Genomic DNA, 27,404 nt, shown 5'->3' with positions numbered 1-27,404 from the left:
TAATGCAGATAATGGTGAGGACATTTTTTGTGAGGTAGGAGGAAGAGCAGAAGAAAAGAGAACTGAAGATTGGAGAGAAAAGCAAAGAAATAGTGCATGTACATTATACTTATTGCTGTGAAAATGGCAACTTCGCAACTAGAAAAATCAGTAATTCATATAGCTGTAGCAGACGATAGTATTCTCACTTACGTATCGTTATTAGTTATCTATTGCAGCATCACAATATACCGCCAAACATTGCAGCTTAAAATCACAAATATTTATTCTCTCATAATTTGTGTGGTATAAAACTCTGTGTAGCTTCTTAACTGGGTGCCTCCGGCTTCAGTCTCTCTTGAGACTGCAGTTAAGCAACTAGCAGGAGCTCCAGCCTCCCTTCGAAGTTGCAACTTTTGACAGAAGTCTGACTGCAAGCTCATCACTCGCATGGTTTTCGTTGGGCCTCCATCTCTTTCCATATTCCTCTCGCCAGAGCTGCCTCTACAACACCTCTACAAGAAATCCCGAAGAGAGTGAGAGAAGGTACAAGAAGTTCCCCCAGATGGAAACCACAGCCTTTTCATAATTAACCCTCCTTTCTACCACATTCTTTTCTTAGAAGTGGGTTACTATATCTTGCTTCCCTTTAAAACAGATTACCCAAGGGAATCGGTACCAGGAGGTGGACATCATTATGGCTGCCCCAAAGACTTCCTACCCCACATATAAGCATTCATGCTTTTGGTACTGTTTTATAATACAAAAGACTTTCAAAATATAAGTCTCGTAAATGTGGGTTTAAACCAAAAGTCGTTGTTACCACACAAATTCTACAGTTTTATTTTTCTAGCTATCTGTTCTCCAAATATATAATCTTAGTTTTAGAAAGTTTCTAGCTATCTGTTCTCCAAATATATAATCTTAGTTTTAGAAAGTTTCGGAACTTGAAAATGATGAGTACTTATGTCTTTAAAGTACTTGCTTTTATCTTTTTTTTTTACCTGGATAAATTGAGTTAAAAAAAAAAAAAAACAAAAACTCACAAATTGTGTAAATTCTAGAGCTAACGAAACACTTAGCACCGAAGTTATGTAGCATATGGTTACCTAGTCCCAGACAGAAAAATGTGTCTGTATGTGCCAGCTTTTAATTACCAGCTCATTAACACTCAGGTGTCAATTGCTGGTGGCAAAGGCAATACCCAAATGGCCTAGTTTCTGTCATGCACAGTGTAATTAAATTGACCTCAAGTACTAAAGCTTGCAAGATGCCTGATACCATTTGGACACTAATTTCAGGCACTATTCAAATTAGAGTAATATGATGAATAAACCAACACGATGAGAGAAAAGTTCTTTAAGTTCAAATTGCATTTTAATTTATATTTATAACCTTTAATACAATTGATTAAATAATTACCATTATAATCTATATCAAATATAACAGGGCATATCATATATCTGATTGGAACATTATTAATCTAAAATATTGTTAGTGTCAATATAAGGATTAAGTTATTACAAACCCAAAATGAAAAATATTGTAACAGTTGCACTGGGGGAAATTGGAACTACATATATTTTGTGATTTTATTTATTGATATGTAATGAGAGAAATTAATTATTTATATTTTACATTTAAATTATTAATTCCCAAATGTGACCCAATGTCAAACATATCAATGCTTTCTATATTGCTCTAATAACAACACAAATATATGCTAGCAAGAATCCCACAAACTTTCAATAATCTACGAGCAGATTTCTTCATGCTATTTTCTGTTATACTCATAAGACTTTGCTCATTATGTCCAAATCTCATTTTCAGGCTTTCAGTTAAAGAGAGAGAAGATGAATTTATACATGACCCTGACTTTTCCTAAAACTACTAATAAGAAAAGAACATTTTAAAGGAAAAAACTTTTTGGAAGACAAACAAGTAAGGAAACACCTGTGACAACATTTTAGAAGATTGGAAGTAGATTAATAAGTCGTAATTGATTTAGTAGTTTTAAAAATATTTAACTCTTAATTAAAAGTTAAGATATGAAGAAGTCTGATTTATCCCACAGAAAATTCTAAGGGCTCAGGAATTGATAAGATAAATTAGTGGGAGTGAATATAAAAGTAAAAAGAAAGTTCAAAAATGTCAAGGAGAAAGTATTAGACTTCGAAGTTGCCCTCCTTGCACATGTAGGTGACCAGTTATCCTCTCTGGTTAGGAGGTTAGAACAGAGATGTCTAGATTGGAAGACCACAGGCATGGTTTGATGTGAGATCATCAGACCTTCATCGTCTCCAAGATAACTTTGAATCTTGAGTTTCCTGGCCATCTTTCCCCAATTAGCTCTCAGATTCTAAGTACCCAGGCTGATATTTCTCTTGGTATCCAACTAGCCCAAGAAGAAAAATATACTTAACATATTGACATTGGGTGTTCCTTAATTAAATGGCCCAGAGAAATCACTAGATAAACACACTCAACAAACCCATTACACAAGGCAGAGCTTATCTTCAGTATTTTAGAATACTGTTCTTTATTATGAGCGGACAACCATCACTAGTGCTTGGTGTAGCCACATGCACATTATTTGTAATGGTACACCCTCAACAGGAGCTCAGGGATGACTCATTGTGAGGTTTATGGAAAGAAAGATGATTATCACCCAAGAGAAATTAAGCATGGCACCTAAGTCACTTAATAAGAGTCATTCTAGCAAGGGTAGCTACCTAGCCCATTTCCTGTGCTGTTTCCTTTGTTGCTGTCCCAGGTATTTTGCAGACCCCCAAAAGTATCAAAGAACACCTCTGTGGCAACACATGGCCCAGATACAAATGAAAATAATAGTAATCATAATCATAATCATAATCATAAAGAAGAAGAAGAAGAAGAAGAAGAAGAAGAAGAAGAAGAAGAAGAAGAAGAAGAAGAAGAAGAAGAAGAAGAAGAAGAAGAAAGAAGAAGCAGCAGCAGCAGCAGCAGCAGCAATGGCAGTGGAAGGAGCATTGGGTACCAGCTCTTCTAAAAATATTGGAGAAGGTGACACAACTACTCTTCCAATGAACAGGCTTTAGCCAATGTACCTGGGATTTTCTTAGCACTGCTGGTTACCAGCAGGTCAGTAGGCTAACCCAATCACAGGGCTTAATCGCTCAGCCAGGACCCTAAACAAAAGGACCTTCCTGGAGGTGACCTTTTGGGGGACATTTCCTGACATTCCCTGGAAGAGGAAATAGCTGTCTCTAGGCAGGTTGCTGGGCTCCCAAACATTTTTTTCCTCAACTTCCCGGAAGGTATGCACCACAGGTAATCAGAAAGAGACAGAAACTGAAAGCCACAAGTACTTCACGTGACTATAAATCCAAAATATACTGAGGAAATTTGTACAGGAAGAAAGGCAGGAGAGGAAAACAATAGGGATATAGCAGAGGTTGATTCTGAACGATCAACTTCTGAGTTTTGGGCCCAGAACCCTTCCATTATGCCATTCTCTGTCGACTTTTCTGCTGCCACAGAGATCCCAATTCTCGGGGAGATATGGAAAAACACCCACAGAATCCCTGTGGAATAACAAAGAGGTTCCTTAACACCTCTAACGCAACCAGCCTTGGAGAAAGCCACACCATTGATGATACTGACTTTAGACTTTCTGGAGTAAAAAAAATATATGTATGTATGTATGTATGTATGTATGTATGTATGTATGTATGTATATATATATATATATATATCAAATGCATCGAGTGGGGGGTTAAAAAATAGGAAGGAAAGAAGGAAGGAAGGAATTAATAAATCTTGGATATAGGAGGAGAAGGCAACAGCAACACCAAAATAAAACAAAAGTATATAATTTGGCCCAGTCGGAACTCCAAATTTACTAAAAGAGTATATGCAATAAAAAGATAAGAGCATTGATGGGTTTTGTGCCTCTATAACATTAATTCTGAATTAACTAAATTCTACTGAAATGTATCAAAGAGCAAATCCCCATGAACTTAATCAATACTGGGACTTAAATGACAGTTATATTTGGGGATTCCACTAAATTTAAATATAGTACCCCTTATAATTTTAAGGGAGTTATTAAATATAAAACAGAGGGCATATCAGTAAACTTCACTTTAATCATCAAACTATAGCCTTTCCTAAAATTCCCATGGTCATAGCACCCATTGCTCTAATTTTAGCAAAATTCCATAGTAGGCAAGGATCTTCTGACGCAGTAAGTAATGCATTATAATTAAATTAAGTCTTTGGCACTACAATTGGCCTAACAAAATGGACCCTATGGAATCCCCCTCAAAGTTAAAGTATTTACTATGAATCAATGTAAATTAAAACAGGGTTTTCAGTGTTGAAACTTATTATATTAGACCTCATGAGTGAAGGGGCTGTTAGCCCCTCTGCTTCTCTATTTAACAGCACAATTTGGCCTGTTCTTAAACCTGGCAAGAATGACTGGCCTCTTACGGTGTATTACCACAGCCTTAATGTTATGGTTCAATCCAATATGACCCCACACTCAATACCCACATTTCTGAAATTACTGATTCAATCTAATCGGCAAGCAGTACCTACTTTGCTATTATAGAGTTGGCTAATATGTTCTGTTCAATGTCTGTTTCAACAGCCTCTCAGCCACAGTTTGCCTTCACCTTTACGGTGACACAATCAATATCCCTCAGTAGCCTTGCTATCACATACAATCTTTTCTGCTAAGATGCTAATATTTTCACACTTCTCCAGGGGCACAGGTATGAATATTACACTGATGACATCCTCTTCTGAAGAGACTTGTTAGACACACACTTTAAGGACATACAAACTCTCACAAAGGAGCTTACAAAAAAGAGATGAGCCATTGCCTCATACATACTGCAAGACCCTACTACCTCTGTCAAATTTCTGAAAATTCTTTGGTAAACTGAAGGCTGCTCCATCCCAGATAGTCAACAAAGAGGACATGATACTTCTCAGCACCCACAGTGTTTATCTGTTCACATCTTTTAGATCTTTTGGGGTTCTGGAGCCAAACCTGGATGCTCTCTGACAGATCCCACCTGCAAGAGAACCTGCCTCTGGTTTTCTCTCTAGCCCTGAGCATTACCCCAGAGTGGCCCTTTGTGATATGTGGTGTCCTTCTCCCCCAGATCTTCTCCCCCAGATCTCATCTCTCTGTCTAATGTCAGGTGCTATGTGTTTCCTATCCCCATAACCCTAGGGTGGAAATCACTTCCTCGTCAATATGGTGAATAGTAGACAGAACAACCCTTTACCCACCTTATTTTTACTTCAGTATTTGACTAAAATAGTTGAAGTAAATGAACTAAATTCAGTCAGTTTGTGAGTTGGGATGATGGTGTGATGACTTCATAAAGTCAGGTTGTTCAGATCTATCCTTGGTGAAGCAGCAGATTGTTAAATATGATTTCTCTGAGAGATGTACTCATATTTATTCGACTCTAATTTTGCTTATTTGTTGCCAGCATAACATGTTAAGGGAAATAAAAATGCATATATTAAAAAATGTATTCTAAATTTAAAATGTAAAAGGACATTCAGAACTGTTCTTAGTTTTAGAGGCCAAATTTCACGGTGCTTTATACATGAGAATCATCTTTACAGTTGAGCAAGTCTCATAGAGAGAGCATTAAAATTTTAAAATATAAAGTTAAGTTCTAGATGCTATAACTCATTTGTATATTTTTATGTACAGTTACTTCTAGGATTTCAAGTTAAAATAAGATAGAGACTGGAAACAGCCCAGAATAGGTTAAGGATTCAGTCTAGAGAAAGAGTTTGGGTAAATGATAAGTTTATAGTTAGGTTCTTCTTTCAGTTGGTCTGTATTTGTCTAATTCTTCATAGGTGGGATTAGGACCAGAATATTTTAAAGACCTTGTTCTGCCTGCACCAAATTCTATTATTCTGCCTGCACTAAATTCTATTATTCTGTGGGGTTCACATAAAGAAAAACAGCATAGAGACAAGATTAATTGCTAATAGAGTTTTAGACAGTAGTTGAATACAGGTCCAGTAACATGAAGATGTTAAGACTTTTTCAAACATTTGCTGAAAACATTATTTGCATTCAGGTGGAAAGAGAAGATAAATAATATTTTCACAATTGTTATATCTCTTATTTATTTAATTTACATTTCTTCCCTTTATTATGTAGTGTCATGTATGTGTCACAAAAAGAACCAGAAGTTTTGGTCTGTCCTTTTTAAATTAGTCAAGTGCAATTTTGGCATATACACTAGCTGAAGTTTCACACACACAAAAAAAACCCTTTAAAAATATTTGTAATTTACGTATTACATATTTATAAAATTATTTCCAAATAAACGGTGAAAAAACAACTTGAGATATAATTTAAATGATAATAATAATAATCGGTTATTACAGAGAATAAAGTAGAAAGTAGTAGAGAGACTATCATTTGATATAAGGAAAAACCTAAAATTTTTTGGAAATATTGGAACATAATACAGTTAGTTTCCACTTGGATAACAAGCATAGTAAAACTTGAGTTAGAAAGTGAAAATTAGCAAGCTCTTCTACAAATAAGATTACCTTCCTCACAAACAAGTTCCTTCCTTTTATGTTGTTTTTATGAAAGGCAGCAGGATCCACTCAGACAAACCGAAAACCCCAGTCACGTTACCTTCTCTCTCTCCCTCATCAGTCTGCTGACTGACTAATCAGAGAGGAAGTATAAAATATTTGTGCTCTGAAATGACTCTCAATTCTGTCCTTCCCCCTCTGTTTTTACTAGTCCAGTCTGTATGTTCATTGTGCTCATTTGCTGCTTAGCTAGAGATTTACAACATGGGGTGTTTCCTTAGCTCAATTTCTTTGATTTATTATTTTTAATGTTATGAGTTATCTTACTAAATCTAAATTAGGTAGGGTTTAGATATTTGCAGCATTTATTTCCATCTTTTAATTATTATACCTCATACTAAAAAAGACTCTTCTAGAAAGTATGTTAAAAGAATTATTACATTTAAACTAACTCTGTGCTGATATCTAAAATTTAAAAATACCTAATATGTTTTGTTCGCTCCATGTAACTGATTTGTAGTCGGAGACTTGCTTCTCAATTTAGCAGCAAAACCCTTAACTGATCATCACAGTGTTGCAACCTTGTCATATAGCTTTATGAAATGTTAGCCAGTGTCACGTGATTCCGCCTGGTCTGTCATTGGTATTACCAATTTGTTCCCTGTTCTGGTTCCTATAATTGCAAGTACATTACTAGGATTATTGATACACCTTTGAATGGAGTAATATGTGCAAATGCTCACATGTGGATTCATATATCTTTGTCAAAGAAACATAGAAACAAAGCAAGTGTCTACAGAGGAGTAGTGAGTTTACCAGTAGTAATAAAATGTATACATCTCTTTTATTTCTTACTCCTTCCTAGGGCATACTCTATCACTTTACCTCATTCTTTGTCATATTCTAACTATAATTACCTAATGATTATTTCTTTTCATAACTTTTCTCCTGTTTTAACTGACATATGGATATGACTTCATGGACTTCAAAAATCAAAACTGCTTCTCAGTCTCTTAAATCTTATTGAAGAATAAAGATAATGATCATATTTTTGCTATTTCTTTTCTCTATCTTATTTCTTACTTTCTCTCTCTAATTTGAATTTACTTGGAATATTTTATTATAACCATGATATTGCCTCTTTGTGGTCTGTGTAGCCCAGTAATAAATAAGGGTGGTGTTTACACAGTGTCAAAAGAAATTGACCATCGATTGCCCAAGTGCAGAGAACTCCAAACCGGCTTGTTGATGATCAAATATTATTACCTTCCAACCAGGCACTTTGACGTTCTAAACACTAATTAATAGAAGCGCATAAAATGTGTTTACCTATAACATGATCCTTTCTCTTCATGTATTCTTCCATGTAAGTCTCTTTCATGTTGATTAATACCTGTCACCATCTCTCTCTCTCTGATGAGCTAAGAAATGACAACTTCAAGAAGTCTACAGTTAGAACCATTTAAGAAAAAATCCAATTATGTCAAGAAGCTGCCGATACTATCCAAATTCATTTTTATAATATAATAAGTCACATGTAAAAAATGTGATTCTGTCAAATATGTAGTAATTCCAACAAATATTTATTTGCATGGGAATGAAAAGATACCCAGAAAGTACATTGGGGTCAAGCGAAAAAAATCAGGTAAATATGGCCTAGTGCAGTCATAAATATATATTTTTCAATATTAGGCACAGAGGGAAATTTGAGATTGGCTACAGGTGGTTGATAGAGATGACTGGAACTCAGTAGCGGTGAGTTTTATTTCCTGGGCTCCATACCACCAGTAAACAGAGGCAAAGGTGAATGGAGCTGATTAGTGGGTACCAAGGTCATGTCTATTTTCATCTTGAAGTTTTGAAATCAGCACCATTTAAATACAACTCTAAAGCAGTTTGGGATTTGGGGGGGAAAAATCTATTTCTAGGTTGTTTTCCATACTTTTGGTAACCAAACATAGTGGTAAATTCATGGAAAATAATATAAATGATAAAATGTACCACTTATTGTACATTAGCAGTGTGTTATGCATTTCAAATGCATCAATTTACCTAATTCTCACAAAAATTCTACAACTAAGTAGACTTCATATTCTTACAAAGATGAAGACTGAGATTCGCTTGAGAAGTAACTTTTTGAAAAGCTCTTCCCTGTCTTTCCACAGTATTAAATAAGTTTAAATTTGAAATAGAGATCATATGGTGCAGTGCTTTTCAAACATTTGGGAAAATGATTCACAGTAAGAAATATATTTCACATTGTGACCTATTTCACACATGTATCTGAAAAAAGTTTCATGAAGAACTATTTGCTTTTACCATAAATAATGTTTTGATACTTTTCTATTCTACTTTTTTTCTACTCTTATTTACTTCTTTTCATTTTTATGTTAATTTCTTCATATATTAAATTGCTGTCATGACCCACGGTTGAGTTTTGACCACAAATTTTGATTACTTAATTATTTAATCATTTGTTTCTTTAATATTTTTCTATAATTTCTTTGGTTCCCAAAGCAAACTGGAATTTTCTTGAAGGCAGATATACTGTGCATTATTATATCTTCTCATCTTCGGACTTCCATTGCATGTTTGTAGTCTAATACAATTTAATTTTACCTCTGAAAATTTATAATCTTGGTTAAATAGAAGAGTTCATGATATGATTCCTCGAAAGGCTAAAAGTAAGAGATGCGAGGCACAGGTCTACAAGTAACCCAAACGACTTCTGATTATAACCATTGATGTTTCATTGAGAGCTATCATTGAGTGTATTTGATTAGTTCTTTTCTGCCATAGGGTTGGCATTATTTGATGTTCAAAGCAAGAGAAGTTCTTAACCCTCTCTTTTGTTGCTTCATAAAATAAACCTCTTTTCAGATGTGTGTATTTTGAATGCAAGAAAATCAGTTTAACAAACCACACATGAGATTAAGAATCACAGCATTTCTTCTGTTACCTTTCAGCTATTTTAGAATGTAAATTTTTACAAGATTCATTCAGAGTATTCCTACATTATAAAAAATCTACACATTAATTCACTTTTTTTGGAAAATGATACCCATCTGAATATTTTTCTTATGCTTCCATTAACTTTAAAAATGAAATAATCTGTTTCTAAAATTTTAGATGAAATATATATATTTTTTCCTTTTATTGCTTGAGGGAACTCATTCTATGTACAACCTCTGTATTAATCCTTGTGGACCCTTTGTATCACTACAAAGCAAAAAAGTTAAAAAGAAAATATAACATCAGGTGAAAAAATATGTATTTAAAATATTCATTGTGGGTATCATGAAAATCATATGGGACTAAATGCCTGCTTTCAAAATTATAAATATAGTGAAATCCTTTAAACCTAGCATATGTTGCTTCAAATGAGACTCAGTTTTGAACAGATGTCCCCTTAGACCTGCTATATCAAGACTAAAATTACTAAATCAGCATTTGTCATTTTTAAAGTTAGGGCCATATTTTGCCACTGATTTTTTACTCACAGGCGTCAGTGGAAGATCCATGCATGGAAAATGGCATAATATGTATCCTAGTTTTATTGATTTCATATGTATACAGCAGTATAAAATAATATATTACATTTACACTCATTTTACTTATGTATTATTATAGCATTCACAGTAACAAACACTATAGTTAAGATTTAAACTTATCTTTTGTTATAATACCCTGTTTTCACTCACAGATAACTGTCTCAAATATGTGTCTAGAGCTGAAATTCCCTGCTTATTTTCAGCTCAAGGATGTATGGATGTATTGGAAGTCTGAGTTCTGTTATTCAGAAGTTTTTGAGTCTCATGTGAAAATTAATTTTTTTGCATCATTAATGCAACATTTTCATGCAACTCAAAAACATCTGGAGTGTAAAACTTCAAAGTAAGGATGTGACAAGTTTTCAAGAAATAAAAACCATTTTTCTAATTTTACAAATACTTAAAAAAACAGTGATTAGAAATACATGCATGCACACTAAAGGTATTAGAATTTTAGTCATATTATTGCCTGCAATACTCTGGCGGCACCCATCTACCCACATTCTCACAGAATGCTATAATCTAAAACCTATTCCAAGTTTTAAACAGTAGCTTCACAAATTGCTGTATGAGGATTTTGTTTGACCTAGCAGAGGGCTATTCTTTGAAGTGCTAACAATATATAAAATAATTTTACTACTCCATGGCATAAAAAATATGGAATTTTGTCATTTTCTGTTTTTCCTTGTTAAAAAGGAACATATAAAGGATGTTAAGTGCAAAGCCTTTACCACTACAAAATTAGAGTTGAAAAAGATACAGAACCCAAGAAATTGCAATATGAAAAATATAAGATTTTCAGAAAAAATTATCAAGTATACCAATGTTTTAAGTATTTTTTTTTAGTTCCTTGGGTATTAAAAACACACATAGAAATGTGAGGGGGAGGGGAAAACACACAAAATGAAAAATAACAGTGATATTATCAGAAACTTGAATAATTGACATTATCCTATTTAACATTTGCAACATTTTGACTGAGTAATTATGTTAAAGATCAACTTTACTCCAGTAAATAACTTTTGGAAAGTAAAATAGCTCAATATAATGCACAGCTATTAAAGTTTATGTTGAGAACTGTGAGGATTTCTTTCTTTCTGTTATTAGAGAAGCAAGAGGGTTTCTACATTACAAAAGATCTGACAGCAAATTATAACACTACTAAGAAATAAAACAGGAGAATGAGTAATTAAGATATTTAAATCTTCTACTATAGTACTTAATTTGCAATGTTTGATAAAGGCATTGCATTTAATATCTTCCTAAATTAAAATATGTATATTTCCTTTATATTTCCCAAGGAAGATGATGCACTTGTAATGAAGTAGACATTATATCTATAAAGTAATTCTGCTGTGAAATTTAAAGATTTGACTTAAAATGATTTCACAAAATTATATTCACAGTTAAAAATCAGAATTTTACATGTGGCTGAAGTATTTCTAAAAATTGTCATTTGACATACTTTTGAAACATTGACACTGTTTCCACAGGAAAATATTTTGACTTTTACTACTCTAAAACTAACCATGTTAACAAGGAGTAAATATCATGATTATCTTTTCTGAAATAATTTATCGATGAAATACTGTTTTATGATTTGAATATTTTTGATATGCCTATAAAATTATGGAAGATTAGCTATTAGTATGTCTAGAGTAAATAGAAAACCTATTCTACAATTCCTTTCATATGAATCTAATAAATTTTTATTTGGAAACCTTCAATTATTTATTGGCTGAATTTTCCATTTTATAGTCCCCGTCATAAGCATGTAGCATTTTAGCCAATGTGCTAACATCTGATTTATTCTGGATGCAATAAATAGTTGAGTTGACTAGTCACCTAATCATTTAGTATTTTATGTTTAAATAATTCTTTACCCCACAGATTAGGCAAAAGATTTGTTTTGTTTGTCATTTGTTTCTATAGGTTGACAATGAAATTTAAGAACAAAATGCAAATTAGTATAACTGGTTATTATAATATATTAAAAAAACTAATACACAAATATATAAGTAGCTGGTACAAGGGTGATTATATGCAATAATATAAAAGGCTAAATTAAAGAAAATTTCTTTAAGTCAAATGAATTACTTTAGTTATTATATATGAAGTGAGTATTACCTTATTTTCAATGCACATAATAAAGCAGATGGATGTGGGTTTTCCCCCATAATTGTAAAATGATGACTAAAAGATTTTAATTAATTAAAGCAGAGTGATTTAACAAGAAAATCATTTTCTTGTTTAAAAAGCAATTACAACAAACAGACTTTTTTTCCAGTTAAATTATAGAGAAACATTTTCTTACTAAAATGGTCCATCATTTGAAATATTAATGTAATAATGCGAAAAGTTAGAGAAAATTTTACTGCTGCATGTATGTGCTTTTTGTGTCATGGATGATGGATTAGCTTCATATACTTTTAAAGGGTCCCAAAAAGCCTGGGACATTTCACACATTATTCCATTATATAAATTGATTGTGATTATGACATATTAAACATCTAATTTGATAACAGTCAAAGAAGTGATACTAAAATATCACTTAAATATACACATCAAAGACCTATGAATATCTGTATGCCTTTAAATGTTAAATCTAGGGAAAATATTCCCATTTAAGTAATATAAAATTGGATGGAAAATATTTGTTATGTGTTTTTAGTCTATTCTTTAATAGCATAGCATAGCTCAAACTATCATTGAAAATAAAACCAGTTAAAAAGTAAGGGAAATATTTCAAAAGCGGTCTGTAATTTGGACTGGGCAAAACTTTAGATATAATTTTGAAGATTTGTTTTTAATGGGAGCTTTGATAATTCTATTTTTTGTTAGAAGAGTATCTCACATTCTCTGGTTTTTCACTCTCTTAATTGTATTTCAACAAGCAAAAAACGGTAGAGAAGAAATATGCAAAAAAATGCATCCTATTAAATTTAATAACCTTTTTGATGCAAAGTAAAGGGCAAGCTTCACTTTTCAAGGTTGACTCATGAAGAATTTTCTCATTAAGACACTAACTATATTTAAGCTATAAAATTTTCACACATAATACTGAAACAATAATGTACCATGTTTCTATCTCCAAATTTATTTAATCTGCTTTAAATTTAGAGATTTTTTTATATCTTATAGTTATTCTTTACCAGTTCAAATATTTATATATCTCTATATGTTCATATAGAGTTATAAATAGATTATATATGCCTCGTTATTAGAAGTCACAAAACTATGCAAAATTATGTAAAATAAAATTCTGTGTGAGTTATATGATTGAGGACCTCTTAAAATAGTAATCTTCAGTTACATATTTTACACCACAAAATGTACAGACACCCAGTGTTTGTTTTTTTCTAACAACAAATACAGATGAATTTATAGATTCTTTATAAAAGCTTTAAATGATTCTAAATTCAAAGCCATAGAAATAGAATCGAAATAATGTAGATTGTTAGATATTTTGATAGTACATGTTCAGTGCTTTTCCAATAACATCGACAGCTATATCTTTGGCATTGAAAATTCAGTACAAGTTCTTGACAAAATTTTGTATCTTAGAGCTTCGTTTTCTTTTCAACAAGGAAAAACAGGGTTGAATAAGATATGAAAACTGGGAGGAAACTGTTAATGATTATTTTTTCTTAGTACGTTTATCTTTGGGACCCTGAATTACCTTTTACTTTATTGTATGATGTGGACTGTATGAATCCATTTAAAAACCAACTGAGTTGTACCACATTTTAGGAAAATTATATAATATAATATATATATTTTATATTTATTCAGAAGCTTTGAAATAGTACAGTAAACACTTTGCAACACGGTGTATAAACTACAGAATGTCTTTGATATTTTGTGAGTCTTCAGAATACAATATTTTTTTATGACCCACAGGTGAAAATAACATAATCACAATCTCTCTTGTAAAGTTGAAATAGTTGGGGGAACACTTGATCACACAAAGATAATATAAAACAGTCAAGTTTAAAACAGTGATATTGCATTTATAATGCACAAATTTTCTTTATCCTTATGACTGGCTTCTCGTGGTGAATATAAACATCTAAAGGGCTCAGTGACATTTGGAGAGAGAAAGATATATAGTGCTGTAAACAGGCACACACTGATCGGAGAGGCAAAATCAGTTGCCTAAAGTTTCTACAGTTCTGCACATTTCAACTCATTTCTCAGGCCTGCTGAGAGCAATTAGGTCCTATAATTGACCACGATGACTCCGGAGGCAGTCTAATACTCAGTTACACGCAACTAACTGGATGGCCAAGATAATGAAGTTGAAAAGTTGATGCTTTTGTTGGTCGACTTTGTGCAAATCATGCTGCTTCAGGGAAGTCCTGTAGAATTGACTAGCATATCCTTTTCCGTGCTGTGAAAAAGAAAAAGAAAAAGAAGAAGAAGAAGAAAGTGAGTTTGGTTTTCGGTGTTCAGAATTGAACATTATTGCGATGGAAGTAGATACAATGAAAATGGGTTGTATCCCCATACCAGACCCTCACAGTGTCAAAATATTTCAGTGTCCACAGTCATTCTGCTGTTGGGCTTTCTGAAGATGACAGTTTTGACACAAGTCGGATTTTCATGGGAAATGTATACTTTATATACTAACCATCAATTATGTGGAGATTAACTTTCTACAATTATCTATAAACCAATCCCTACTTCACTATTTATACACAATCAGAGTATAGAAAAAAATGTGTGACCCTTACATGTCCAAACAAGTCTTTAGAATATCTAAAAACAACTAGTTACATATTTAATTTAATAAACTCTAAATTATATACAGTAAATCAACATATAATAGAGAAAACTGTACTAGAAAGAGGTTATGCTGTTTAGAAAGAAACAGATGATTCACATGTTCTCGGTTGGTTTTACCTAATTTTTTAAATTATATAAAAACCAAACCTTTTCATGGTCTAAAACTTTTTTTTTTAATAAGTAAATTTATTCCCTGAAAGGAATCAGTTTTCTCATAAAGAGGGTAAAAGTGAAAGGGAGAAAAAGATATCAAATTTGGTCCAGTCTTATAAAACGTATTGAATTATGAAGCAGAATGTCCAGATTCAATCATTTGGATTTTATAATTTTAAGGATTGTATTTACTTATAATAATAAAGGATATTTCTTCCCATTTATCTATAATCTTTGTAAAATTTGACCACGAGCATGATGAGAACAGAAACTGCATCCCTTACATCAGTATCTGGCACATAATAGATATATAATAAAAATGTGCTGAAAACCAAGATAGGTCAATTGTGATAAGAATCATGTATATGCATATCACATTAAAATTTAAAAACTACGCTCAGTAGCATAATTGAATTGTTTCAATCTATCAAATAGTTGGTTTTAAGAAATGGAGGAATATGGTGATCAGCACAAAGCCTCTCCTAAGGTATTTCCACTCATTTCGAGCATATTATATAATTATATATTTTCATAGTTTATTTTCCCTGATTTTCTCATTTATTTTTTCCTCACAAACTCAGTTTCTGAAAAGACCATCAAACACATATATTCACTAGTTCATCTTTTCGCAGAGACATAACAATAAAAATTATAGAAGTCAGGTACCACCACTGACAGAAATTAAAGTGCAAATGAATAGATGCATGTATGGCGTAGTGACCAGTATGAAAAATAATCAAAACATGTTTTGTTTTATAATATCATATAATATCATGAATTATAATTGAGCTAGTTAAAACATGAGACTACATGTTAGCCATTATAACTTATCTGATCATAATGGCACACAGATATTCTATTAGCAACTAGAGACTTTTTTTTTAAAGAATCTTTTAAAATAATCGAATCTTAATTTCCTACACCCTTAAATTCAAATTTCCTGTTTTATGATATCTTGACTAGAAACGATTTAACTATATTTTGTTTATACTAATCAGAATTTAAAATTCTTCATTAAATAGAATAGCCCCTTAGAAATTCAAGTTTATAAAATGAATTGGAACAAAAAAATGATAGTGACCACATAACTTGTTCTCCAAACTGAACATTTGTGCGAGTAAAAAAGAGCACTATTAATGATTATATAAGATATAATCAGGACACTCCAGGAGATATGATCACCCTACAAAAAATATTATTCTTTTCAAAATAAGTTGGAAATATTACTTACAGGTTGAAGTCTTTTTTCTTTAAATAGTATAATTCAGAAAATACTGATTTATAGGAAACATCATTTTAGTTGTTCAAATTCAAAAGGATCTCAGGAGTGACCTATATTAAACCTATAAACTAATTCATTATGTGAAAAAAAATAAATATGCTGAAAAGTTACATCTTAGTATAAATGCAGAAATTAATCAGCCTAATATATCTTTAAATTTGTAAAATATTTCTAATTAGTTTAAAAGATTATGAGAAAAGCTACTAGCATAGATATTATATGTTCATTTGATCTAGTCAGAATACAAAAAATGTCTTAAAATGAGTCACAGTTATAAAAATATAGATGTTTAGCAGACATTATACTCAATATCTTATATATGAACATTAGCCTAAAAGTCATATATTAATTACTGCTTAGGGTTCCTGTGTGCTGCTTTTATTTAAAATACACCTATTTCAGTAGTTGTCTGAATAATATAATCATGTTTTATTAAATTTACCTCTATGACCTCTCTGTTTATTCAGGAATGCAAATTTAAATAGGACAAGTATAAAGGCTGGGGTTGAGAGTCAGGCGAATTAGAATGGGAAGGGAAGAATTCCTCCATTTCAGAAGCTAATTTGCCCAATGTAAAGTACTGCCAGGCAAACTAGCGAGAACAAAATATTAATATTATTACTAAAGTTATAGCCATGTTCATTCTGTTTCAAGGCTTTTAAGAGGTGAGTTTGAATACTGAATAATCATTGTTTTGGAGCTATATGGGTTAGTATTGGACAAGAAGCACAAAATGTGTATATATATTTATGTATATACACATATATATATAAAATCTATGTCATTACAGAGCCAGAGCCAATGACAACATTAATTATTATGGCTATGCATTTGTTGAAGCATTTCAGGCTGGAGAGAATGGGCCAAATACACTGAATCTTTATGCTTTCTGAGGTATTCTCTGTATGTTTTTTAATTGTCAAAGCATATTTGGAGACTTTCTGCTTCTTCTTTTTATTTTATAAGTACATTTTTCCCCAGCTATTCATCAGCATTTGTAGAGAATTGGTCACTTGATGTGGGTGGAAGATTTTCTTTTCAATCAAATCAATAGTAATAGGGAAGAGACTGTTACTATTTCTTTTTTTACCTCTATTTATTCACTCACTGCATTAATTCTTCATAGTGAGTCATAAAAATGTCAATTTAAGACACTATCTTACTGTCTAAACTACAGATAAAAAAATCAAATCGAAAAGAGATATTTGAATGCCTACCTTCTTATAATTTAGCATATATACGTATGTATATGTTTAGCATATATATATATAATTTTTAATGAACGTCCCATGATGCATATTTTTTCTTATATAGTGGAATGTTGTTATTGCCTGTGATAATTTCTAAATTACCATATCAAACTATGGAACACTTAAAAATTCCTATTAATGACTTAAGAAAAATAATTGTAAATATGTATGTTGCAAAAAAAATTATAAAAATATCAATACTGATATCCTATTTACACTTAATAATATGTTAAAAGCCTGGTGAAAAATTGTTTTGTATTATATGACAAAATTGAAATGACGATTGAATAATCTGAATATTCACATTCCTACACTTCCATAGCAGGAAGTAAAATACCCGCTTGTACACTTTATGACAATATAAACCATAGATGCTGAAGCAACAAATAAAGCTTGTGACGTGATCTAATCTATTTCTGCAACTGAAACACAGAACACAGACTGAGACTCTTCACTATAGGGCAACGCTTCAGAGGCTACGATCAGCATCCTACTCCGGAGCTCATCCAAATGTTTAATGAGCCTCAGTCAGGACACTTCTTTATGTTTAAGGTGAATCTAATGTACAAGAGTTTAAGCCGATCACCCCTTGGAGAGGTCAGAAACATTGTTCTCTGTTCCTTATGTAAAAGCAGATCATCAACTGAGAGTTTGAAAGCAACCCTCTATTAGAGATGAATCCACTGAATAATCAGTTCTTTTTACTTTCCCATGTCCTATTCTTGAACCATTTTTGAGGATTCTCTTTAAAAATCTCTCTAAAGTTTCTTTTTTTCTGTTTAACCCTAGAGTTCAGAAATGAATAAAGTAGTATTAACTATTAAAAGTGGGTCACTGCTTGATTTGTCTTTTATATTCTCACTTGAACACCTTTAAATTTGCTTTTATTTTTTAAATTATAGTTGTGAATTATTCATGTTGTAAATGTTTTCTTCCTCACAAAAAAATACAAAACGATTTTAAATTTAAAATATAAACTCATTATGTTATGAATTATAAAAAGACCAAAAGCTTTCTGCTAATATATATTGACTTTCTGTCCAATACTAATAATTTAGTGTAGCATAGACTTGAGTTCTTATATTTATTTCATAATGTTCACACCATCCTCATGCTAGTTTTTTTTTCCCTTTCATCAAACAGTATGCCTGTTTATTCTAGTTTGACACAGTTTAAGGATTATAGAATATATCTAGAAAAAATGAGTTCATTTGGAGGAAGGGTTCCCATATGTAAACTTGATTAGTCTTTTATAAAAAAAAAATTTGTGAAATAAATAGTTCGAACAATTCTTTCATGTAAGAAATATCTATTAAAGCCAAGTGTTTATTTTTAGTTCAGTTTGCAATGCTTACAACATAATTTGCAATCAATAAGTGTTTATTAAATTAAAAGATAAAAGCATGGGTATTTTAAGAGATAAGAAATTGACAAGTGTGAAATGCACATCAATGAATGAGTAAAGTGAATTAACTGTAAGAGAGAAGACAATAAGCATTTGGAGCATAATATTCTCTACATAGACATTCTAGCTCTAGCAGCCCTGGCTCCCTGAATAGTTACCATCTATCCTAAGAATCTAATGTTATCAACACTGCTATATTTGGGTAGTGATAGACACTACATATCAATTTGAAGCCATGGATTAATAATTAAATGGGCCTCATTTTCTCATGAAGAATGGTGTATGCAAAGAAGGAATTTATTTTATAAGCTGGAAGTTACCGTGGAGATCGAGCAGAGTTGAAGCCTTGTGCAAGGCCCTGAATTTACTAGTAGTGAAAATTTTAGAATATAGTATTGGTTAGAGTTTATTTTTAAATCAAGTTTTTTGTTGTTAAGTAAAAGATCTAGGCTTGAAAATGGGGGCTTCTATTTGTCCACAGCACGGCAATCTACCATTACTCTCAGATAGTTTCCTACGAGGAAGTGAGTTCTCTGAAATATCATGAGTTCCTTCCAGAGAGAGGATCCATGGGCTTTTAGAAATTTCTATAGACTTGCATGTGTTTGTGTGTATACGTAATTTAAAACTACTTCCTCACAAAGACAATTATACATGTACAGCTGGTTCACAAGGAAATACCTACTCTGTGAGTTTCTGAGACCATGTCAACTACCACTAATATTTTTAATAAGGTAATTACAATAACTCAATTTTGTTAGCTTTAAAATTTTTATCTCTAATAAATTCTATTAATTGAGTGCTTTGAACTCTACAACAAAAAACAGTGATAGTCTATCAACTCCTTTAATTAGACAATATACTTTGATAATTATCATCATCTGAACTGATTTGAGCAAGATATCAAAAAAAACACATTAACCTTGTATAATGTTTGCAGCTAGACACAAGAATTGCCGATATTCTAAATACCTTGTTTAAACGCTAAAAACAGTAATCTCTTAATTGTTAAAAAAAAAAAAATTACTATGACATTACTCTTGCATAGAATGTTATAGACTGAAAGATTCTATTCTAAACTTTTCTAAAACTGTCAAAAATTATGCCTTGGATGCTCACCAAGTTTCCCCTAAGTGGGGGAAGCGGGGAATAATGGGATAGGACCTGACCCAGAAGACTTTGGCCACTATGCCAGGCTTTCCTTGATAATCAAACTCCCTTGCTTCACTGGTATCTTAAAATCTAGTCTGGAGACTGAATTAATTTTAAAATGCTTCGATCCTGCATTGACATATATTTAGGAAGTGGAACTCACATAACATATATTGCTCTCCATGTTTATCATATCATCGAAAAAATTTCTAAAATCCTTTACCGTAGTCCACTAAATATAGAAACTGTGATTTGTTCCAGAACTATTTGAAAATCACATTCTTCACAATGACAAAGAAGTACCCTCAAAATTTCTTTTGAAGACAATCCGCTCAATTATATCTTCCTTTAATAATGACAAAGAATTCTTTAAGTTAGGCAAATATCATTATTTTGTGTATTTAAATTTTAACAAGAGATCTGTATTCCTTTAAAGAATAAATAGTTCTTTTTTTTTTCCTTTGAGAATTATGGAGCTGATAGTATTTAATGACATTTAGATACTTGTATTTTAAGTAGTTTCCTTCAAAACAACATTATAGGAGATGAAATTAGTAACTTTCCTATAAGGTTGAAATTAGCATTAATTTTCAAAGCAGAAGGTGTGAAGATGCTTGAATGGGATTGATTATGCCTCTAAGTATAGGGATATTGAGCCTGTGTAGATCTATTTGCAATAAACAACATTATTGTATCACAATATTAGATCAAGTACTAGTGACATGCACAATTTCATCTTTTATATGAAAATCAAGCATAAACTCTAGCAATGAAAGATGGAAAAATCTCAGAAATAAATATATAACACCTTCATTTAAAAAATACATAGCCATGTATCTAATTTATTCATAGCTAATAGCCTACTGAACAGGGGTAACAATTCAAACTAATTTAACTAAAACCTTAGATAATTAAGCGATGAAAATAAGTGGAAAATCATCTCAGCTGGTAAATAAAATACATAAAACACAATTTACACAAGTTTGTTTTCAAAAAAGAGACACACAACACACATGACTAAGAAACTATGTGTAAAAGCATGGCCATTTATTCAATATACTTAATGATCTTATTTCCCCTGGCATAATTCAGTTGCTTTTGTAACAAATAGCAGATTAAAAAAAGGAATTGCAGGCTCAGAGGGGGTCTGAAATGCTAACACACTGAAAAGTAAAAGCTGACCACTGTTTTTCTGTGTCTAAAAAACTCCCACACTAAAGTTAGGAATCTAAGACAACAGGCTTCAATGACACCGTAAGAGGAATTGCCAGCTAAAATACAGGATGCCCACTTACATTGGAATTTCAGATAAACAATGAATGATTTTTTGTTTTTAGTATACATAGGCTCCATGCAATATTTGGGTGTCATGTATTATACATGTAAAAGTGGCAAGCCTGTTTCCAAGGTAACTGTTTCACGACACTTCAGATGACATTACTTACCACTGAGGCAAATGTTACACTGTGTTTTCTAGAAAAATGTCGCATTATATTTTCTAAGTATTTTGTAATGTTATATTTCATGGAATAAATGGTATATATATTTCCATCAAAAAGTTATTTAAAATTAATATGTCAGAATTCAAAAGGAGATAAATAAAATTCAGTTATTTAAAATGTAAACTTATAGTCAATGACTAATTGCTTAATTATCATACGTGAATAAAATCTTAAATTGTTATTTAATTTATTTAAAAAATTTTAAGCATTTGGAGTGAAATCTTAGATTTGTGAGATAAATATAACATACTAGATAAAATGTTCTTTCCTCTTTGCATAATAAACATAATATGAATTTATTTGTTTTACAATCTAAGCTTAGGTATACATTTTAATTTTAATTATATCCTAGAAATCATTAAACCACCTCCCCCTTACCCTTTCAATTTAATCTATCATCAGGTAGAGATTTAAAGATAGATAGGGAGTGAATCATATTTACCTTTAAAACCATCTCAAAAATGTTAAATTGTTGAAATAATATTATATTATACTTATTAAGGTTTAAAGTAATTTTAGTTATGTTCTAATTAATGATAAGGTTTAGATCCTAAAATAGTTATATTTCGAAGCTGTAAACTTTGGGTTTGATTGGGGTTCATCTTAAGTACTATACATATTTAACCACATAATAAACTAAATAAAAGTAGAAGTCATGTTATACATTAATTATCTATAAAAAGTATCACAAAAAATCTAGGAAAAGCCCAAATTTTAAGTAATTAACTTTAGTTGGAGCTAGTAAGAGATTCTGGTTAAACAGTATTGGTGATGTATTTTTATATATAAAATATCTATATCATTAAAATATGACAAATGTACAAACCCACCTACATACCTCGTAATAAAGTTCTAACTAAAAAAATCAAAATCTTGTATTGTTATTTTAAGAAAAATCATCTGAGATTCTCATTAGCCACCACAATGCCATAAAAAAAAAATCATACAATATAGAAGAAAAAACCCAAAAATAATTTATGTGATAATAGTGAGTAAAAATACCCAAAGCTTAAAAACTGTTACATGAAAATGCCAGAAACCTAAAGGAAAGTCAGATAAATTGCCTCTAGCCATAGTTACCCTGTACTGTCAACTACTTCCTGCCCACAATCAGTACCTACAATGGATTCTCTTCTATGTTCATGTTTAAGATAACCTTATATTTCCTTAATGTTTACATATATATTTATAAATTATATGTGAAATTAGCAGTTGGTGATAGTGAAACATGAGGCTTAAGGAGTTGTCGGAGAGAAAGTGGTAAAAAAAAAAAAATTAGAAACTAGTTTAGTTAAGGCCAGAATAAGAACATTATAATCATGGAAAGCTGAAAGATGAAATCCAGGGGAGAATATATTGAGAGTGGAATAGTTAGGTTTTGGGGGGTTGTTTGTTTGTTTGTTTTGGGATTCAGAGATTATTAAAAGTGCACTAATTTATACAAGTAGAGAAGATGCCTAGATTACTAAAGAGAAAAACATAAAACATACTTGCTTCCTTGGTTTTGGGATGTTTCATTTACTAATTCGCTGACACAGTCTATAAACATTTATGGAGTTTCGTTTGCTCTAGACAAAGGTCTGGGACTTGTAACTCTAAAATGAACACACACGGATTCTTCTGTAAAAGATTTAACAGTTCAAGGAGCTAACGATTGTTCTACAAGATATTTTAAAATAGCAATCATGTGTAAAAAATATATAAGTTACAAGAAGAAGATACATATCTCTTTATCTGGGAAGGTTTCTCATTAAAGGTAAAAGGAGTTGAATCTTGATTGATAAGAAAGAGATGGCCAGTAGGACGTGGTGAGGAATGGATTTGTAAAAGAGAGAGCATTCCAGCGGGAGACTAGAATGTGTCAAAATATGGGGCCCTGGGAAAATGTTGTTTCTAGAAGATGACAATCATCAAATGACATCAAGCAAAAAATGCAGGTAGAGATTAAATATTCTTTTAAAAAGTTTAAAGCTAGTAAATATGTGAAAATTATTGTGGCTGCAACAGAGAGCCTACCACAAATTTTAAAGAGGACAATACTGAAGTTAAATGTCTATTAATATAAATAAATAATTATCTGAGTATAGAAGCAGGTAGAAAAGTAGAGGGACCTTCATTAATTTTGGCGAGCTGGGAAGAAAGGCCTGGATCTGGGGAACACCGAAGAACATACACATTGTGTCTTCTCACAGAACCCAGTCGATGTTCTAAGGGTTACACTTTATACATCTGGAAATGGTTTGCATGTCATCACCCTAAATCTTCCAAATGTAACACAACATTTTGCCATCAAAAGGACTGTCTGAGTGTTTCGCGGCTGATAACTAAAGTCTAAGGATAATTGTGAAAGAAAAAATGTGGTGAAATGAGCTGCTCAAAGAAGTGATTCCCACTGTCTCAAGGCTCAGGAAGTGTCAGGAGCAATATAAGTTAGGGACCTATAGAAAGGCATGGGACAGTTTTCCTACAAATTTTAACAAAGAAAAATAGACAGATAATTATCACAGATTAATATTAAATTCACTTTATAACTGTGAAACTGAATCTTTTTTAAAAAACAAAATATTACATGCCCGATCTTGTCTGATCTCGGAAGCTAAGCAGGGTCAGACCTGGTTAGTACTTGGATGGGAGACCACCTAGGAATACTAGGTGCTACAGGCGTAAAAAAAAAATTATATACATATATATATTATATATATATATAATATATATATATATATATATAATATATATATGTATTGCTTTCAGGGTTATTCTTTCACAGGGAGACATGCACAAGTAAATCTCACCCTAGGAACACTTGCTATGCAACTCACAGAAACACTGAAAACTCAGAGAAAACTGTAATTATGGCATTTAAAATAACATTTTAAGTAATTAAAAGTCAAATACATTTGATCGTTTTTTGTATCTCCAAATAACCCCTCGATATCTATCTATATCTCTGTCTGTCTCACTGTCTGTCTGTCTGTCTGTCTATCTATCTATCATCTATCTATCTATCTATCTATCTATCTATCTATCTATCTATCAATACATTTCTTAGTATTTTCAGTTATCTTTTCTCATGTCTACTTTTTACTTCTGAAATACTTAATTTAAAAAAGTACACTTGTTTTTCACATTGTCTTATAATTAATTTGTTTAAACAGTATAAAGAATTCCATACTTTTGATATATATAAGACATAATTTATCTCACTTTTTCCATTCTACTGAAATGCTCTCTAAAGGGTGTTCCTAGTTGGTTATCAGTGTTCCCATCAAAACTGACTCCCTGCTAGAACATGAATTTTATTTTACTAATATTGTCATGATTATTATTAGTAGTAGTAACAGTACTAGTAGTTTTGAATTGTGATCTTCTCTCAAATATCCAGTCTCAAGACGAGAACCATTTCTTGACAGCTGCAGCCTTTACCTTTTGCTGCCACATTTAGAACTCTAATACTATAGATTCGTTTTTCTAAATGTCTCTAATAGAAATGCTTTCATTTTTATTCTCCACCAGGCTTTTGTGGCTGCAAAACTTGACAACTGAAATAACACTCTGCTAGTAAAACAAAAGCAAAAATACAGCCCACACAACTAATCCTTCCTAACTCCCTTATGAATAGTGTCCGATTTCTTAAGCCTGGTATTCAAGTCGAGAATTGGTTAGGAATGATTACTCTAGAATCTGGCGGCCTCAACTAAAAAGCCTGGCTCTCCCTGACTAACCATGAAACCATGGGCAAGTTACTGGACATCTTTTTCTCAGTTTTATAATCTGTAAAACGCAGAGAGTAAGAATATCTATTTCATTTGGTTATTGTAAGGTTTAAGTGGATCTAAAAAGTCCTAGGATAGTGCCAGGCTCATAATACATTCTTAATAATTGTTAACCACTGTAACTGTTGGTATTATTATTTAAAGCACGTCTTAATCTATCCGAAACATAACTCTCAAACCTTAAATTCCACTATTCCATTGGATTTCTTGGATAGATTTGGCAACCAAGGATATTTACTTCTCCATATTTATTTGCTAATCTCACAATTTTGTTCGTGCCATTCTGCGCTCCTAGAATGCCCTTTTTCTCTATCAGTTAAATCATGCAGTTGGTGCTCTGATATTGGCCCCAAAATAGCGTTCTAGAAATCCTTCCTTGATTATACGCTAAGGGATCTTCCCAAAGATAACTAAATATATTTTGTTCTAATAAAGTAAATATCTCTTTCATCTGTTAATGAGATAAGAAACTTAAAACAATTTGGAATCATTGAAAACCACTGCAGTAAAGCACTGCATAAGGAATATAGTCAATGATGTTATAATATCAATATCCAATGCCACGTGGGTACTAGACTTATTGAGGGGATCACTTCATAAATTATATAAATGTCTAACCATTATGCCATGCACCTGGAACTGATATAATATTGAATGCAAACTGTAATTGACAAAAAAAGAAAAAGAAAAAAAAACCAGAGCATTTTGAGAAGAGAGAAATGCTTAATACAGTTGACATTGCAATTTCAAGACAGAAGACAGAAATCACGCAGAATCAAAAAATTATGAGAATTATACAGATTGCCTAATCAATAAACCATTAACAGAAAATAAAGTTTGAGCAGTTTCTTAGACATTTCTCAAATGGGCTTGTGAATCACTTGCTAGTTTTATCTGATTTTGAAAGACAAAGTTACAAAAATATAAATATAAGCTGCCTGAGACAATCAGGTTTATCAGATATCAGCCTTTTAGTGAAGAAAAAGGAGGCAAGAAAATCTCTGAGCTTCCATGTGGCCGAATACTGATTTGTGGTAGACATAGACATCTTTGGTATATCTTATAAAAAGACACACTTGTCCACACTGAAGGAATGTTTTCATTTACTTTGTGTAATGATTTTAGGGCTTCTGAGGGATATCAGAATTCCTGGGAAAACAAAACTCTGCATAAAGCCAGAATTTACAGTAATGGGCTAAGACAATTGCCGACATAGAGATTAAGTCTAATTGGATATGGCCATTTGTGCCACGTTTTAAAAATCTTGGTCTCAAGAAGTATAAATTATCTTTCTATGATCATCGAACATAATACGCTGTTCCATACAGTGAAACAAAAATCTGTTGATTCAAAAGAGTAAATTTTTCAGATTATTTTTAGTTTGTTATACATAATCAAGTATCTTTACTCACCGTAAATACACAAGTAAAATAATAATAAAAGTTAGAATCATGCTTTATGACTAGCATCAGCACAAAACAAATAAAACAGTCTTTCTGCAGATTATATATTTGGTTATATTCTATCTGTTCCATTGGTTTCACAGATAAAGGAAAACAGGCATACTGTACTTTTAAAACATACATATTATGTGAAAAAATATAGACTGCAGATGTAAAACAGTGATATATCGTAAAAGGAACATTTGGAGTTGGATTTTTCTCTGGGAGTAAAAGAGAGTATGATTAGTTCTATTTAAGCCCAGAATTTTAATTTTCTCCATATCAGGCTGATGTCATTGTTCCCATTTTAACCGAATATATGGTTGCCTCGAACAGTTAATGAGTGGTTCCTTTGACCCAGGCACTCACTGCTTTAAATATGTTAAATAATTTAATGCTCACAATGAGCTTTTGAGGCTCCATGTCACAGATGAGGAAAATGTGTTACAGGAAAGGTAAAGAAATTACAGAGGTCACACAGCTGGTAACTGGCTGGATCAGTATTTGGACCCTGGCCAACTAGCCCCGTAACTGAGAGTCTTCACCACACCATGTCACTT

General features: G+C 31.9%; 1 protein-coding gene across 1 annotated transcript in view; it reads right to left on the bottom strand.

The window, feature by feature from the left end:
* Positions 1-13,027: 13,027 nt before the first annotated feature.
* Positions 13,028-27,404, bottom strand: part of PCDH10 (protocadherin 10) — a 41,031-nt gene continuing 26,654 nt past the window's right edge. Inside the window, exon 5 of the mRNA XM_039879652.1 lies at positions 13,028-14,490. Within this exon, the coding sequence (XP_039735586.1) occupies positions 14,471-14,490 (20 nt within the window). The 3' untranslated portion in view covers positions 13,028-14,470. The remainder of the gene's footprint in view (positions 14,491-27,404) is intronic.

The sequence above is a fragment of the Pteropus medius genome, unplaced genomic scaffold, assembly GCF_902729225.1.
Source record: "Pteropus medius unplaced genomic scaffold, Ma_sr-lr_union100, whole genome shotgun sequence".
NCBI lineage: Eukaryota > Metazoa > Chordata > Mammalia > Chiroptera > Pteropodidae > Pteropus > Pteropus medius.
This window is presented reverse-complemented; position numbering and strand designations above follow the sequence as displayed.